The 18,459-nt window shown below is 35.6% G+C and overlaps 1 protein-coding gene across 1 annotated transcript; it reads left to right on the top strand.

Moving 5' to 3' along the window:
• Nucleotides 1-8,681: 8,681 nt before the first annotated feature.
• LOC114725683 (lysine-specific histone demethylase 1 homolog 3-like) lies at nt 8,682-18,163 on the top strand. The gene is given in 17 exon segments (XM_028912218.1): nt 8,682-11,423; nt 12,133-12,274; nt 12,395-14,174; nt 14,177-14,263; nt 14,266-14,648; nt 14,804-14,897; nt 15,404-15,678; nt 15,681-15,725; nt 15,728-15,901; nt 16,850-16,983; nt 16,985-17,046; nt 17,049-17,241; nt 17,243-17,481; nt 17,484-17,545; nt 17,547-17,561; nt 17,715-17,789; nt 18,098-18,163. Coding segments are annotated over 17 exon segments (5,952 nt in total). The 5' UTR covers nt 8,682-9,297.
• The last annotated feature ends 296 nt before the right edge of the window (nt 18,164-18,459 follow it).

Consider the following 18,459-nt stretch of genomic DNA (forward strand, 5'->3'; position numbering starts at 1 on the left):
TAATACTACCTCCGATCCTTATTATAAGAGCCAGTTGACTAATTTGAAGAGATTAATGAAGTAAGTTGAGTTAGTTATTTGTCCTAAATAGGTGTTATCTTTCTTAAAATATCCTTGCTAATCAAGTGTGTTAACTAGAACTATAATTATTAGAAGGATTATCTTTAAAAAAATTGAGTAAATATGAGAGACAAAGTGAATTGGGGTCTTATATTTAGGACCAAAATAAAAGTCAAATAGGGTATTATATTAAGGACCAGAGGTAGTATTACTAACTAGACACGTTTTCTTGCATGTGCTGCATAGAGATTGAGGTGTGATATATATATATATATATATATATATATGTATGTATATAACATTACGGCTTATCTACTTTCGGATGTATACACATTAATAACACTCCCATGTCACAAATCATCAACTTTCGGATGATAGGAGTAACATTAATTAAAAATGTCAGGATCAATGAATTGTGAGATATGGCGGTTGCGATCGATGGTAAAAGAGCCAAGCCAGAAAATAAGTGTGGATGGATGTTAAAATAATATTTGAACAATTCTCCTCCTAAACATGTTATATATATTGACGCCAAACCAGTGTGGAAACAAGGAAGATGATGAAGAACGGTGAAAGAAATGGATCCATCCATCATCCGGGCCATAGTAGCTTACTAATTTAATTAATTGCCAAGGGACATGGACGGAACCCAGAAGTCAATAATCAATAATCAATAATCAATAATACTACCTCCAGTTCCTAATATAAGACCCTGTTTGATTTTTATTTAGTCCTAAATATAAGACCCCAATCCACTTTGTCTCTCATATTTATATAGTTTTTCCCAAGGTAGTCCTTCTAATAATTATAATTGTAGTCAATATAGTTGATTAGTAATGATATTTTAGGAAAGACAACATATATTTATTACAAATAACTAATTTAACTTCTTTTTTTAATCTCTTCAAATTAGCCAACTAGATCATATAATTAGGACCGGAGCTAATAATAACAATAACAGCAACTATAATAAAAAGAAAAAAGCGGACGGATCAAGGAGGGCGAGATCGAAAAAGTATAATGGCATCATAAAAACAAAGTATAATTTATTAAATACAGTAAAAAAAAAAAAACATACTCGAAGATACCCAAAAACAAGGACGTATGTACTTTGAAGGGTCGCATGCTGCTCTGTTATTCTTAAAATAAATGGATGGATGTCATCTATATAACCTCGTGTCACGCGATTAAGAAGCCGGCCACCTTCCATTTTATTTTAAAGAAATAATTCCTAATTATCCTCTGGATCAAATGACAAACCTTTGATTTTCTCGAAACAACCCCTGCCCCTCCTGATTTTCTCAAAGACTTTTGGGATAGTACTTAATTTCAAGCTAAGCAAACTGCGTGTATTATCAGTGTGAGAATGTATGAAAGCATCGATCAGATTCAAAGCGGATGAGGCTTGACTGCTTGATTGATGTTCTGTTAGGCCATTTCGTCTTTGCCCCCACCAGAGTGTCCCTATTCTACTGTTCCATTCCATTTGCCATTTGTCTGCGACTGTTCTGTTTTTAGATATTCCCATGTTGGAAGAACGAGAAGAAAAAAACACAAGACTCAAAATGAAAAGTGCTTGAATATAAATCAAAATTTTAAAAATAGTTTTACAATATCTAAAACAAATAGATAAAGAAGGTGCTGTTTCAATTTATATTAAAGTAAATTTTAATTTTTTTTCCAGCCTACCAAACACCCAAAGTGTGCTTAAACTTTCAGAACCCTGTGTGCATGAGAAAGAGAATTATGATGATTCGCACCTGCCAGCCTTCCGCTCTTCAACGGCTCAACCAATGCTGGGGTATTGATAATTTGTGCTGAATAGGTCGATAGGTGTGTGGAAAAGGCGGCTAAAACAACAAGGTATATATAATAAATGGAAAGAAAAAAAAACAATCATAGTGAGCCAGAGTAATTTAAGACATAATAATGTATCGATAAACAGAAAAATATCGGTAGCTTTGGGGCTGAAGGTTGGGCGTGGGTATTTGAGAACCATGTAAACGAAGTACACTTTAAGAAATAAAACTCGTATCAAGTATTTATTTTGTAAAAGTTACCTAAAATAAGTTAATCTCCAGAGTTTTTTTTGTTTTGAGAAAAAAACTGTAGCGGGGATCGTGCCAAAAAGGATAAGGGCAGATGGGACAGTTCAGACATAGAGACAATAGCCAGCTTCCGCCCGCAGGGACCAGTTCTCCCTCCTTTTTCAAGCCCTCGATTTGCCATTCAATTTCCATCCCTGTGTTTTTTTTTTTTTTTATAGTTAAAAGTTTAGAGGAGCTGGACTCGGAATTTATCAAGGCAGAACTTATGTCCAGATTCAAAAAATACTTAAAAAATTACTTACAGATTATCCACTAGCAAAATTTTTATATCAAGAGCAAGATTTAAACTCACAATTTTATGACTTGTAAGCTAACTTCTTACTAATTGGATTAATTCTTGTTGATAATTTCTGCCCTTAGCTTTTGGGTGTTTTCCCCCCTATCACTGGGCTTTCATTGCTTCCAGCACCCGAATACCTGGATGGCTCTGGCCCAATAAAAAATAAAAACCTGGCATCAACATGCATGAATCTTCCGTCAATAAGTTTAACTGGATTGCACACACGTGTCTTGTACAAACTTTGGAATAAAACATACTTCATTTATAATTTGTAAACAAGGTGACTTTTTATTCAGGTAAAAAAAACAAGGTGATTTTTTTATAAATAAATTTTAGATCACATAGAACGCACGGAAAGGAAAAGGCTCATAATTCAATTGATTCCGTGTGTGCGTATAATAATTTCGTTATTTAAATTTAACTTTCCATTCATTATTATATAACTAATTTAATATCAGCGTTAAACTGGTATGTAATACAGACTTTAAAGCCCGAACGTGAAGAGTTGGCCTGCTAGTAACGATATTGATAATAAATAAAATCAAACTGACGGTTGCGTTTTATGAAGTCGAAGAGAGACACAGAAGAGCGTGAATATATAACCTTCTTTGACCCCTTGCTTGGATTAAGGGCCTGTTTGGTTTGAGGGGAGGGAGGGGTAGGAGAGGTGAGGGGAGGTTTCATCCTCACCTTATTTGGTTTGATTAAAAAGGAGGGGAGGGGAGGGTATTTAATGATCCCTTGTTTAGTTCAAGGAGGGGAGGGGAGGGATAGTAATAATCAATTTACCATTTTACCCTTACATATTAGTTTATGTTTTTTATTGATATATTATATAAATTAATTTACATCTTAATTTAAATTATATAATTTAATCAAAATTCAATCTTATCATGTTAATATGTGTATTAAAAAATTGGTATAGTAATTTTTCATTCTAATTAATATAATAATATATTTAAAATAATCAAATTAACAAATTTTATATGCTCTAAGAAAAATGAAATTTTATTTTCTTTAGGCTATCTTTTTTTCCAGCTTTAAAATATATTTAATAAATAATATATTTATAAAAACAATTAATTTTATAATATTATAATTTTTTATTTAAATAATTTTTATTTTTAAATAATTTTTATAATATATTTTTAATGATAATAATGTATATATTTTTTATTTTTTTACTTAGGATAATATATTTTTTATTTGAAATAAATATTATAATAATATATTTTATGGGTAGAAGTGGAATATTAAAAAAACCATAAAGGCATAATGGTCCAAAATTTTGGCTCCCCTCCAAAAACTCCCAATTTGGAGGGGAGCTAAAATGGGGAAAGGGAGGGGAGGGGAGGGGAGGGGACATTTTAACTCCCCTCCCCTCCAAAATTTTTAACCAAATGAGGGGAGGGGCTCATTTGCCCTCCCCTCCCCTCCAACCAAACACACCCTAAGAGAAAACAGAGGACGAAAGAAAACTAGAGAGAAAAATATGAAAAGAAACAAGTTTTTCTTTGCTTGAATAGGAAAGAAAAGTGAAAGAGAAAATAAGATGGGTTCCATATTTTATTTTCTCTCCAAATTTTCTCTCCGTATATGGAGAGATTTGGAAAAGAAAACAAGATTTTCATAATTACCCCTCCTCTCTCTTCTTCTGCATATTTATTTTCTTTTATTATATTTAAAAATTTATTCACTTTTTATTTTTTATCTTAAAACAATGTTTTTATTAAAATAATGTGGTTTTAAAACATAATAATATGAAAAAAAATATAAATCAAATAATTTGATTTTAAATTATTCGATGATGCTAATGTTAGTATAATTTTTCTATTGCAATATTTAATTTAATTTAATTTTAAATATGATATATTTTGATAAGGACATTTTAGTCATTTAGATATTTACTAACTTTCTCTCCTCTCTATTTTCTCTCATCCATCCAAGCAAGAAGGATGATGACAACTTCCCTCCTGTTTTTTCTTCTCTCTATTTTTTCTCCTATTATTTTCTTTCCTCTCAACTTTTCTTTCCATCCAAGCAAAACATAAAGAATTCAACAAGGCAATGCCTACGTCATTTTCCATTTTTGAGTTTCTGATTTGGAGAATTATGTGGAAATCTCTACAGTTTGTTACATTATATTACTTTTGATACTTACTATAATAGCTAATCGACTGATTTAAGTAAATTAAAAAATTAGTTTAATTAATTATTTATAACAAATAGTTGTTGTCTTTTCTAAAATATTCTTATTAATTAAGTGTATTTGTTAGAACTATCATTATTGCAAAAACTGTATTAAAAAAAAGATAAATATGAAAAACAAAGTAGATTATAATCTTATATTTATAACTAAAATAAAAATCAAACAAGTTATTGTATTAAGGATCAGGGCTAGTATTGTTTATTCATTTGAGTTTTTCCCATGGTAAAGACATGTCATAGGACAAATGTCAAAAAAAGCTATAAAAATGATAAAACCCTAAATAAAGTATTCTTATAAGAATGTCTTGTTATTTGTAAGCGTTGTTAAGACACGTTAAAATGTAGTAGTGAGTCCTGGTTTGAAATTTAATAATTTTCAATGTCTTTTTTTTTTGTCGTTCTCCCTCTGTTATATTATTCAATAATTCATTTACCGGCAAGTTATGGTTTTAGATTATACTACTTCTTTCGGTAAAAAAAAAAATTATACTGCTTCTAATTCTTAATATAAAACCTAATTGACTAATTCGAGAATATTAAAAAATTATTAAATTATTTAGTTAGTGTTACATAATCTTGTATTGTTAGATTATATATTAATTTATAAGTGAGTTAAATTAGTTTGATTAAAAACAATAAACACTTTAAAATAATTTAGTAACTTTCCTAGTCTTACTAAATGAGTTAACCAAGTCATGTATTAATAACTTAAAAATACTATTTAGATTCATTCATTCATTCACAGAGACAGAGATGCTGATTGAAATGACAGAAAGACAGATTTTGAGCGGCATATTAAATAACGGTTTAAATACTAACATATTTTAAAATTAATTATTTGTAAGTAACTATAAACCTTTTTAACTAGTTAATTATTTACTTTTATTGGAGACGATTTTGAGATTTTATAAAAAAATAAATAATTTAACTAAAAAAAATCGAAGGAAATGTGCGTATGGATGTTGAAGGAGGCCCAAGGTCGGGGGCTTCTGGCTGTGTGTCTCTCAGTCCCTTATTCTTGTAATCAAATGTATGTGCACCTCTTTAATTTTTCTCTCTTCTCAGAAGGGCTTCATACGCAGGCACCTAGGCTATGTTTGGATTGTAGTTGAAAAAGTCAAAAGTATATGGAAAAGCGTGAAACTGAGATTAGTGGCTTATTATGGCTCAGAAGATTGTTTGGATGGAACTTTTTTTTTAACTGACTTATGGAAAAAAGTAACTTTTCTAACTGACTTATCCAACGCAATCTGAATCAACTTTTCTAACTGACTTATAGGAAAATTGTGCAAAGTTTACGATTTAATTAGTCATGTGATTTCATTTACTTTAATTAGAAACCAAATAAATTTTAATTTATATTCTTGTTTATCCATTATGTATATTTAATTAATTATCTACCATGTGTTTTTAAATTTTTCTCCGTAACAAATATTTTTATTTTATAATCTCACAAATAAACTATTTATATTTTACTATAATAATTTTATATATTTTTAAACTATTATCACATTAAAAATATAAAATTTCAAACACTATTATTCAATAAAATCCATGCCTTTTTCAGTCATTTATAACTAAACTAACTTTTCTATTAATCATCCAAACAACTTTTAACTTTTTCAACTGACTTTTTATAAGTATCTATTCAAATATAAATCATATTATACTAACTGACTTTTATTCTAACTTCAGTTACAAAAATCAGTTAGACTATAAGTCAATTTTGTCTAACGTCAATCCAAACATACCCCTAATTGTAATTTCGAACCTGTGACGCGCTCGTAGCTGGTGATGGCGGGCTCGAGATGCGCCTGCTAATACCTAGCTTGCCGACTCAAAAAAAAAAAAAAAAAAACCACAAGGACTATCTCATTTCAGCTGGGCCCTTGGCATTGACTCGCGTACGTAGTCATTGTCCTGCATCTCCAGTCCTCCTATGGTCCATACTGTGACTATCTTGTTCGATCTTAACACATCCGACCAAAAACCTGAATTTTAATATGATTATTATTTTTTACCAGAATTTTAATATGATTATTAAGTAGTCATGATTATAAACTATCTCATTTAATTTATATAGTTGTTTGTGCCTATGCAGTTTTTCCTGCTGCAAAAAGGGAAAATAACTATACTGTTTCTAAATTAAATTGTCATGTTAATGTCGAAGAATTTTTTTGGGGGTCTCTGTCAGTATTGAATGATCAAACTTTCTCCTCTCATGTTCGTGATCAATTGGTTTTTATATAAGAACTAGTGATAAAAATTATATTTTTTTAGAATTAGTGTATAAAATACATGGTAACATTGTGTGGATGTATTTCATTGAGTTGCGTTTGATTCAGTGAAGGGGAATGACTTTAATGAAAGAAAAAGAAGGAAGGGATTTTTACTGTTGTCTTGTCTGAATTGATTGGAGGGGAGGGAAGAAGATGAATCTCAATATACTCATTTTAGTTTAAAAGGGAAGAAGAGAAAAATAACTACAAGTTGACAAACACGTGTATCCTTATCTTTTTCCCAAAAAAAAGGTTTGATACGCTAAGATATGGTAGTGGATGTTTAACTTAATTTATATAATTATAATTACATAACTGTTAATGATTGATGCACGAAATCATGATATGCAATCGCGGGCGTATAACTATATATATGGTCATGCATGCTTATGTTTATATAATGATGTGCACACATACATAACAGCGATGTTTAGCGGTAATACATTGCCAATGTATTACATACAACCCTTAATATAAGTTTTAATTTGCAGTTTTAATTACATCTCACAATAAGACTAAGAAGTGACACTGAACAACTTTTAATTAAAGATGAGTTTTGAGCATGATCTAGAGATAATAAGAAAAGGAAAAGATGGTTAAATTTATGAGAGGATTTATTTAGAACCACTTACAAACAAATTTTTAATCACAATTTACAAAGTACAAGGTGATTATGCGAAATGTGCATTTAAATAAGAAAAAAATATAATTAAGTTTTGAAAAATCATTAAAAAACTTCAACAACAATTTTTTAAACTTGTTTTGTAATTTTTTTTGGAAGCATCATTATAATTCTCTCTTTAAATAAAGCAGGCAGCTAAGAACATTTTGGCAATAATACAGAGTACATGCCTAGTAGGACTCCTATGACCGCACTTAACATTTCTTAAAAATGCACACTCTTTCCCTAATCAGATCAATGAAGAGCACAACGAGATATCATATCAAAGAAGGACCGGAGGAACCTGAACCGATGACCACGAGCTGATGGCGGAGCACGACCGCAGGAGGGGAAAGCGTATGAGGCTAACACGAGGGCAAGCGAGCGATGAGGAGGGCTTACCCTGACGGGTTTAAATTTAATTTTGCCCCACGTTTGTTTGGGGGTCCTAAGAACAAATATGGACATATTGGCTAATTAAAAAAAAGAGAATTATAATAACATCTTAAAGAAAAAAAATAATTACTAAAAATTATAATAACAATCCACGCAATCTGTAATAATAAGTTTCATAATAGGAAATGACAACTTTTAAAACTTATTATGTAATTATTTTTATTTCTTAAAACTTACTGTAATTTTCCTTAAAAAATACCCTTTCATATATCCCTGCTTTCTGCAGTGGAGTGGACGCTCCCAAAAATTCTACAAAAAATCAATGTCCAATATAATTTTTATATTTTATTAATTACTCAATTCAAATATTTAAGCATATAATTTTTCAGAGATAATGTGATCGATGCATAATTTTACTAAAGATTTAGACGATAATTTATGATAACACTTACTCATTATGTTTTTAATAAACATTTTGTGTATCCGCTATACTTCCATAAAAATGCCAATAAAGATATAAAAACTGCATACATTTTTTTTCATTTTAATAAAATGATATAAAAGCCATGGCAAATAAAAAATTCATCAAAACAATATCGTTACCTACCGCCATGTTGCCCGCCAGCGCCCGAGCCCTAATCTGCTGCATCCCTGTTTATGGGAAACGGAGCACTGTGAATTAACTGATGGCTGTTTTGGTGACAAACTAAAATTCCAATTTTCAATTTTATCGTTATTTTCTGCACTCCACTCTCTCCCTGTAGCGGCGCAGGTTATAGTGCGGGTATTCCCCTCCCTTGCTGTAACGAGACGCTAACGTGCGCACCCTACTGTGTAAACGATTTCATTAGCGCCCCCGTCGCCGGGCACAAGTTGGGTATTGCCGGTTTCTTTCCCCGTGTCGCGCTCGCTCACTATCTCTTTAAAGGGCTCAGTCACTCTCGGATATCAATAGTATGCAATTTTTTCCTCCCGCTTTCTCCAGGATTTCGTTTTCAAGGTAAAGGCGTCTATTTGACTATTAACTTGGTCGCAGACTCACCGATTCAAGGAATCTTCATCAATAATTGTGTATTTGTTTATGTGTCTGTGAAGGATTGTCTTCAAATTCTCACAATATTTATATTTATACGTATGGTTGATTTATGATTCATACTGAAACTCGGGCTTTAACTTCCCGACGATGGAAAAGTGGAAAGCAATGATTCTTATTCTAAATTGGTGCATCTTGATTTGGGCGCTGAAGCTGGGCTGAAGGAATCATTATAATTGACGATTTTGTTGGAAGCCTAGGGTTAGACGAAAATGGATGGCGAAGTGAAGAGGTCTGGGACCAAGAAAAGGTCGAAACAGGTGGAAATTGGTGTTGACTCGGATGATAACGAACCCATTGGGTCTCTATTTAAGCTGAGGAGGCCACGAAACTCTAAGAACGTTAACTCGACTTTAGAGGGCACTGCTGATAGATTTCAGAATGCTGAGGCTACTGGGAAGAAATTGGTTGATGCAGAAGAGGATTCTGGGGGTATGGATGATACCTTAGCCAGTTTCCGGAAAAGATTGAAGGGTCCAAAGAGAGATCAGGGATCTGGAACCACCAGAGGAAGAAATTCTGCTTTGAATGTGGTTGCTAGTAGTTCTTTGGATGCTCCATCTCCAGTTAGGGGTCCGGAAAACGTGAATGAAGGGCTGGTTTTGGGTAATAATGGATCTGATACTATGGCTGAAAAAGCAGCAGACAGCAATCAAGGAAACTTTGAGCTACTTCACTTGGATCTGAAGGGAAGTGAGGGTCACACTACATCAAATGATGATTTGATTGCTTGGGAATCCAGGAGTACATTGAAGGATGAGAAAGGGTTGGTTTCATTGCCTGGGAATGGTTTACAACGCTCTTCTGAAGAACAGAAGGAAGACTCATTGTCTTCTATTTTCCAAAATGCAGAGTCTAATTTGAGTAGGAAATCTCGAGCATCATTAAGTTCAAAGCAGAAATCTGGGAGTCAGATTGCAAGCGATGGGTTGAACCCTGTTATTTTTAAAAGTATTTCAGAAACTGTAGAGTCTACGGCTGATTGTGGATCTAAATCTGTTTCTGCCTTAAACTCTGGGAGTAAAATTTTGAAATCTGCCAATGATTTGCCTCAAGGATCACATTCACATTCGTCTGCTTCAGCATCTGTAGTGGATAATAAAAAGTTTGGTCGTGGCTGTCTTCCAGAGGAAATTTCCAAGGACATTTTTCATTCAAACACTCAGAACGGACTGGCAGTTGGAGATAGCCAGCAAAAAGTTCAACTTGGTGATGTTTTGGAGTCTGTGACTGATGTCTGCGTTGAAGACAGCCAGCAACCATCTTTTGTTCCACTTGGAGATGCTTGCTCTCCCTCCCACCAAAAGGTTACATTTCAAGAAAGAATTGTTAGTAATGGTTTGGAGCAGTGTCCTGTTAGGTTACATGGTCGTGAAGAAATGGTTAACACTGCCTCACTCTCAGAAGTGGGGGAAGGGCCATGTGGCGTAAGTGAGACTGAGTTCAAGAAAAGGTCAACAGATAAACTGGCAGTAATGTGTAATGATAGAGGAGAAAATGACGAACTTGCTTCTATGGAGAAAGAAATTGCCTCATCTCCTCTAGTCTCCAAGTCCTTGAATAGATTACATGAAAATTTACTGAATGAGAATGATCCGCTGGTTTCTGAAAAAGTTTCGGAGGGATCCTCTGGATTCCATGCCAAGGTAGATGGTGGTAGTCTGGATACAAAAGATGAACTGCAAGATCTTGTTTGGGGTTTTCCAGCAGGACAAAATGCTGTTATTTCTGTTGGTAATTTACCTCCAATGATGTCTAACGAAGCTGAGGAGAATAAATTGGCTGTCCAGTCTAATTGCTCCATTAAACATTTAGAACCTTTTGTCATTCCAACTGATTCTGCTGTGTCCATTCAGAAATGCAGCTCAGCATTACATCAGATTCAATCTTCTAATGATACATCTGAAGAGGGATCTCTTCCAAATGATGGTCATCTTTATGCCAAGAAAGGAGCTGATGGAACCCCATCATTTGCAGAATATGCGGTCTCTGGATCCGAGTTTTCTGACAAACATGATAAGATATCAGCAGTTCAGCGTGCCATTCGTAAGGCCAAGAAGCGCAGACATGGAGATATGGCTTATGAGGGGGATGCAGATTGGGAGATTTTAACAAATGATCAATCTTTTCTTGAAAGCCAAGGAGTTGTAGGTGATGAACGCACCCTTAGACCAAGACTGAAGAATGGTTCCTCTTTGAATGCTGATGAAGAGTCAGAGAGTGTTACAGCAGCAGTATCAGCTGGTCTGAAAGCTCATGCAGTTGGTCCAGTTGAAAAGATAAGATTTAAGGAGATCTTGAAGCGGAAAGGTGGTCTCCAGGACTATTTGTATTGTAGGTCAGTAGATAGCCTTTTAACATGCTTTTGTATGTGCTTGCAATTGGTATTTCCTAGTGTTCAGCGAGTTTGCAATTTTCCTTTTGCCATACAAAAGGTTTCTTTCTTCAGTGTTGATGATTTTTGGTCTTTTTGTTTTGGTTACTGAAGCATAAGACTTGACTAAAGGCCTCTTTTGGAAGTGGGGAGAGGGGAAAATGGTGGCAGAGGTTTGAAAAAATAGATGTTAAACTTACTTAAATCTGACAAAAACTAAGGCTCTTAGCTCATTGGCATTAAGAAGGTTGTTATATTCTTGGTTTTCTGGTCTGTTCTGGAGTGAATTGATGTAGGATATGGATAATTCATTTGCTGTAATCAAGGGACCAAAATAAAATTTTATGTGAACTTAAAGGACCAAAAGTGCCTTTTTGCCAGTTTAGTTTCTTTCGTTAATGGTGTGATATTATAGGACCTTGTTTCCTGACTTGTATTCTTCAGAGTCTCTAACAAAATTATACAAATCAACCTTGAAAGAATTTTATGGGTGTGGCATTGCGAATTATAAGATTAGCAAGGTCATGTTAAATACCTTTTAGTTAAATTGGGAATTTGATGGATTTTTGGCTGTTAAAAGATTTAGTTTTGTTTTAATTTGTTGACACACCGCACTTGTAAATTTAGAAGTTTTAACGAGTTCTATTTCTATGAATGTAATGGCATTTTACAGAAATCAGATCTTAAGTACTTGGAGCAGAGATGTCACTCGCATTTTGCCTCTTTCTGACTGTGGAGTCAGTGATACTCCATCTGAGGATGAATCTCCGCATTCTTCTCTTATTAGGGAAGTCTATGCATTTCTTGATCAATGTGTAAGTTCATTCTTCATGGTTCTGTGTTATCAATTTTATTTTCTTTACTCTTCTACTGAGAGAAAATGCTGCAGTGTATCAATAGCTTTAGTAATTCGAAATTTTAAAAACATTTGGCAGGGTTATATAAATGTTGGGATTGCCTCTCACAAGAATGCTGGAGCCAGTGCCGGGAATAGTTATAAACTTGAAAAAGAAAAGGGATTTGAGGACAGTTCCACAGCTTCCATGGCTGACTCTGAAGATGGAGTTACCTTCATTGTAGGTCACGCTAATAGGTCAGATGCTTCCATGAAAATTGATGGGCTTAAAGTTGACTATGTAAACTCAGCACCTGAAACTATAGAAGGCAGTAGGTATGGTGGTCCAGTGGTGTCAGATGTATCAAATATGCTGCATCATGGAGAAAGAAAAATTGATGATTACCAGGAAAATGACGGTATTCAGGCAAGTGGAGTTGGGCTCATAAACATTAACAGTTCTGGTCCTTCTTCCAACAATTCTGATTGCAGAATGACTTCTATTGCAGCCACTGAGAAAAGCAATGAATCTACCTCTGTTAAATATAGCTTAGATGATCAGATACCTGATCCATTGCAGTCTGTGAAAAAGGTAATTGTCATTGGAGCTGGTCCTGCTGGATTAACTGCTGCTCGCCACTTGCAACGTCAGGGTTTTTCTGTAACTGTTCTTGAGGCTAGGAATAGAATAGGAGGTCGTGTATTTACTGACCGTTCATCTCTTTCTGTTCCTGTGGATCTTGGTGCTAGCATTATCACTGGAGTTGAAGCTGATGTGGCCACTGAGAGAAGACCAGATCCTTCATCTTTGATTTGCGCTCAGTTGGGCCTTGAATTGACCGTGCTAAAAAGTGACTGCCCTCTTTATGACATAGTAACAGGACAGAAGGTTCCTGCAGAGCTGGATGAAACACTTGAAGCTGAGTATAATAGTCTTCTGGATGACATGGTATTGCTTGTTGCCCAGAAGGGTGAACAAGCTATGAAAATGTCTTTAGAAGATGGTTTAGAATATGCTCTTACAAGGCGTCGAATGACACGCTTCAGTAGAAGTAATGAAGAAGTTGAACAAAAATTTTTTTCTGGAGCGTCATTCAATGCCAAAAGAGGTGATGCTGAGGAAAGCATTAGCCAGGAGGAAATTTTAAGTCCTCTAGAGCGGAGGGTTATGGATTGGCACTTTGCTCATTTAGAGTATGGTTGTGCAGCTCTTCTTAAGGAGGTTTCGCTCCCCTACTGGAATCAAGATGATGTTTATGGTGGATTTGGGGGAGCTCATTGTATGATTAAGGGGGGTTATAGCGCTATTGTTGAGTCTCTAGGAGAAGGTCTTGTTATTCACACGGACCATGTTGTAACAAATGTGTCATATGGTAAGGAGCCTGGCCACAGTGACATAGTCAGAGTTTCTACATCAAATGGCGGGGAGTTTGCTGGTGATGCTGTCCTTATCACTGTTCCACTTGGCTGTCTGAAGGCTGAAACTATAAAATTCTCCCCACCTTTGCCTCAGTGGAAATGCTCTTCCATCCAGCGTCTTGGTTTTGGAGTTCTCAATAAAGTGATTTTGGAATTTCCTAGCGTGTTTTGGGATGATGCAGTGGACTACTTTGGAGCAACAGCAGAAGAAACAGACAGAAGAGGTCACTGCTTTATGTTCTGGAATGTCAGGAAAACGGTTGGGGCTCCTGTTCTTATAGCATTGGTTGTTGGTAGGGCTGCAATAGATGGTCAATGTTTGAGCTCTACTGATCATGTCGACCATGCAATGATGGTTCTCCGTAAGCTTTTCAGGGAGGATTCAGTACCTGATCCTGTTGCATATGTTGTGACTGATTGGGGTAGGGATCCTTTTAGCTATGGTGCTTACTCGTATGTTTCTGTGGAGCATCTGGAGAAGACTATGATATATTAGGGAGGCCAGTTGACAACTGCTTGTTCTTTGCTGGTGAAGCAACCTGCAAAGAGCATCTGATACAGTTGGCGGTGCGATGATGAGTGGACTTCGGGAGGCTGTGCGTATAATTGACCTATTGAATACTGGTAATGATTATACGGCTGAAGTGGAGGCAATGGAGGCAGCACTGAGACAGTCGGATACTGAAAGGGATGAAGTTAGGGATATAATAAAGAGACTAGATGCAGTTGAGCTTTCTAATGCCCTGTACAAGAGCTCTTTAGACGGTGCTCAAATCATTACTCGTGAAAGTTTACTAAGAGACATGTTCTTCAATGTGAAAACCAGCGCTGGTCGCTTGCATGTGGCTAAACAATTGTTGGGTCTTCCTGTTGATAACTTGAAATCTTTTGCTGGGAGTAAAGAAGGGCTCACTATTCTTAACTCATGGATACTGGTACTATTATATCCATCAATGAAATGTTCTCAAATTTCTGGATCGTAATGACTTTTTTGTGTTATTTTTATTTTTTTAATTTTAATATCAGCCAGTTGAATCTTTATCTTATGGTGATTGAATTTCGTAAATCATGTCTTCATAACTCTTACCAGGATTCCATGGGGAAGGATGGGACCCAACTCTTGCGGCACTGTGTGCGTCTCCTTGTGCGGGTTTCAACTGATCTGCTTGCTGTGCGCTTATCAGGTATATATATTTTACTTGTTATAATTAAGATATGCCTGCTAAGATATGGATTATATGATTTTGTTACTGCATCTTTACTATGTCTAGTATTAATGATTAACGGGTATAAATAATTCAACTAGATGGGAATCATTGCAGGGAGGAATTTTGGTGGTACAAGAATAATTGTGCATGTAGCATTTTAGAAGATGAAGATATGTTGAGATGGTCCATTTCTATCTTCTATGATCTCATTAATAAAACCCCATAATTATTAGTCCGGGACATTTTCAACTAATTTTGTGGGTGTATATGCATTTCTTACCCTTTGAAATATCTAGTTATATAAGATCCGGTTATTTGATGATCAGTATGAAATATGAAAAATATAGGTAGCCAAATTATGAACAAGTTATGAATCGTGTGGCTTATCTTGGGCTCCTGCACATTCATGAGAGCCTCTGAGTTGATATGATCCCCACTGTTTCTCCTATACTTTTGTTAATCTTCTCCGTTTTCTGGCTTAGGTATTGGGAAAACAGTGAAGGAAAAAGTTTGTGTACATACTAGCCGTGACATACGTGCTATAGCAAGCCAGTTGGTCAGCGTATGGCTTGAAATCTTCCGCAAGGAAAAAGCTTCTAATGGTGGATTGAAGTTTTCAAGACACGCAACTAGTGCAGATTTATCAAAGAGAAAATCTCTAAAAGATTCAACCTCAGGAAAGCCACCTCTGACTATGCATCATGGTGCTTTTGACAATAAAGGAGGTTTGCTGGCTTCTGCATCTGCTGGAAGTAAGTTTCACCTTCCATTGCAAATGTGAAGAAATTGCACAGCAAACAAACATAAGACAACAGGAGGCAAATGACTCGAGGCATAGCGTCAATTCCTCCAGGTCCCAAGGTTCAGTAGGGAAAGCAGTTACTAAGGAGGAGGGTAACTGTTGTGTTTTGTCCGAAGAAGAACAGGCTGCCATTGCTGCGGCAGAAGCTGCTCGTGCTAAAGCACTGGCTGCTGCTGAGGTATGTTTCTTATGGAACTGTAGTTCTAATGACTGGAACTGTTGATGTGATGCCTAAGTGCCACTAGAGATCAGTTGACACTCACAAGATGGATTTTTTTTTATGCCACTTGTAAATAGGCTACCCTTTTTCATGTTTTGGGCTAAAGCTCATAAATTCTCGTCAGATTTTGGGTTTACTGAGACTACAAAATTTGAATCCGTAGATATTTGTTGTGATATATTGTTGCACTGCCATACCCTCTATAGCCTATTGTTTCTTTGTCAAATTACACATTAGCTTCCTGAAATCGGTTTGGTTACGGCATGTTGTACATTGTAGACATTTTACTTCTCCCTCTGTTACGAACATTGGATGACCATCTAATCCTTAGCTCCTGTTGATTATGTTTTTATTCTAACCAACTCCTTCAACTTTAGTTACTGTGGGCAGTTGGGAATCCTTAATTTCCCTCCCCTCCCTGTGGATTAGTCTTTGTTTTCTATAATGTTTGTCCAATTTTCGTTTTTGTGATGCATTAGATCAGATTAAATTAGATCAAATGCTATTCTAAATTTGTCTTGGCTTTTTCAATCTGACTTAGATGTGCTTCTCGCTTCCTTGGAGCTATGCATTCAGCTAATTTTTTTCTTGGATAAATCACACATTTGTATGCGTTAATTACATGTGATGGTTTTTTGATAGGATTGAGTATTTTAATGAGTAATATTTAAGCTATTGCAAATATGGAGCATTTGTCCTAGTATTGATCTACCATATCACTAATTTATTATTTTCTTAGCTGATATAGCGAAGATTGGATTTCTCAGTGCTTTAGCAATTTCTTCTGGTATAATTTTATCCATGAAATTTGTTTCCCTAGCAAGTAATTCATTGGAAATATCCCCGTCTTGTCGGATCAAATGTTTCCTTCCCCATCTCGGTTCCCGTATTTCTTGTTCCTTGCAGGCTTATGCCTCAGCAGAAGCCAGGTGCAATACACTGCTGCAGCTTCCAAAGATACCCTCATTCCATAAATTTGCTAGACGGGAGCATTACCCATTGAATGATGAATACGATAGTAGGGAAAAGTGGTCTGGGGGGGTTTAGGAAGGCAAGATTGTATTCAGAGATAGATTCTAGGAATTGCAGAGTAAGGGACTGGTCAGTGATTTTTCTGCTGCTTGCGTTGACCTTGACAATGCCAAAATGTCAGTTGATAACCTATCACAGCGGAGTCATTCAAATGAAATTGCCAGCCACTTGAATTTCAGAGAACACTCAGGAGAAAGTGTTGCTTTGGACAGCAGTTTATATACTAAAGCATGGATTGAACAACTAGTGGTGTGGGGATTAAAGACTATCACGCATTGAGAGATGGCAGTCTCAAGCAGCTGCAGCTGATTCTTACTTTTCTAACCCATCCATACATTTGAAGGACGAGGAAGAATCAAATGCATGTTCAAGATTACCCAGCTGGAAGCGTGACTGTATGGCAAATGAGAGCTCTGTTTCACAGGTTACTGTAAATAGGGATGCTTCCAAATGTCATACTCGAGGGGCAGATCGCATTAAACAGGCTGTTGTTGATTATGTTGCATCACACTTATGCCCCTTTATAAAGCGAGGAAAATGGATAAGGATGGGTACAAGTCTATAATGAACGAAAAGTGCAACTAAGGTAATTTCATCCTTCAGTCTTTTCTGTTCTTTTCTATTTGCTAAATTAACATGTTGCTGCTATGGTTTCATGGGGAAGAAAAATTATAAAGAATAATTATCTATTGATAATCCTAATGGACTCTAATGTCCTTTACATGGTCTTAATTTCCAGGTGATGGAGCAAGCCACAGATGCCGAGAAGGCCATGGCTGTTCATGAATTTCTAGATTTTAAACGAAAGAACAAGGTATGCATCCTGTTTTGGCCTTTTGCCATTAATAAACTATTGCCATGGGTGTTTCCGTGCCTAGCACCTTGCTTCGATAGCTTTATATTCATGTTGATGTTGTTGAAATGATTTCTGTCTGGAAAGACTACTCTCGTGGTTGGAGTTTTTGCTGAAAATTTAATGATTTCAACTTGTGTCTTATCCTGGGTTTTCACATTGTTGATAATGTCTTAGGGAGCAGGTCCTTAGACTCTCGTCTTTGTCAGAATATTTTCTTAATTTCTTGGCCTGGTCTCTCAGCTTTATTCTGCACTGCTAAACGCCAGATCCGATCCTTGTGGACAAACATTGGTGAGAGATATATGGCAGTGAAGCCAGATGTAAAATCTTAGTGTTCACAAGGCAAAATGGCTTGCGACTTGCCGCACGTATGTGTGAAGGACTCGGCTCGATTTCCTTCATTCCTCGAGTTTTGAGGCCACGGACATGGCCTTGGATGAGTGTGAAATCTGCCAGTATATCGGTCGAGATGGTGCCACTGCAGAAGCGAATAGCCTGTCCAATCAAATCGAGTGGGCTTTATTGCAAATATCTTTCCCTGGCAAACTAGACCAGAATATTTATTATGGAATACTCCATAAAAGGCTTTGCTACTATATAAACAGGTTCAATGTCAGTTGGTTCCCCA

The sequence above is a fragment of the Neltuma alba genome, unplaced genomic scaffold, assembly GCF_004799145.2.
Source record: "Neltuma alba isolate B1F8T4 unplaced genomic scaffold, ASM479914v2 tig00002406_pilon, whole genome shotgun sequence".
Taxonomy (NCBI): Eukaryota; Viridiplantae; Streptophyta; class Magnoliopsida; order Fabales; family Fabaceae; genus Neltuma; species Neltuma alba.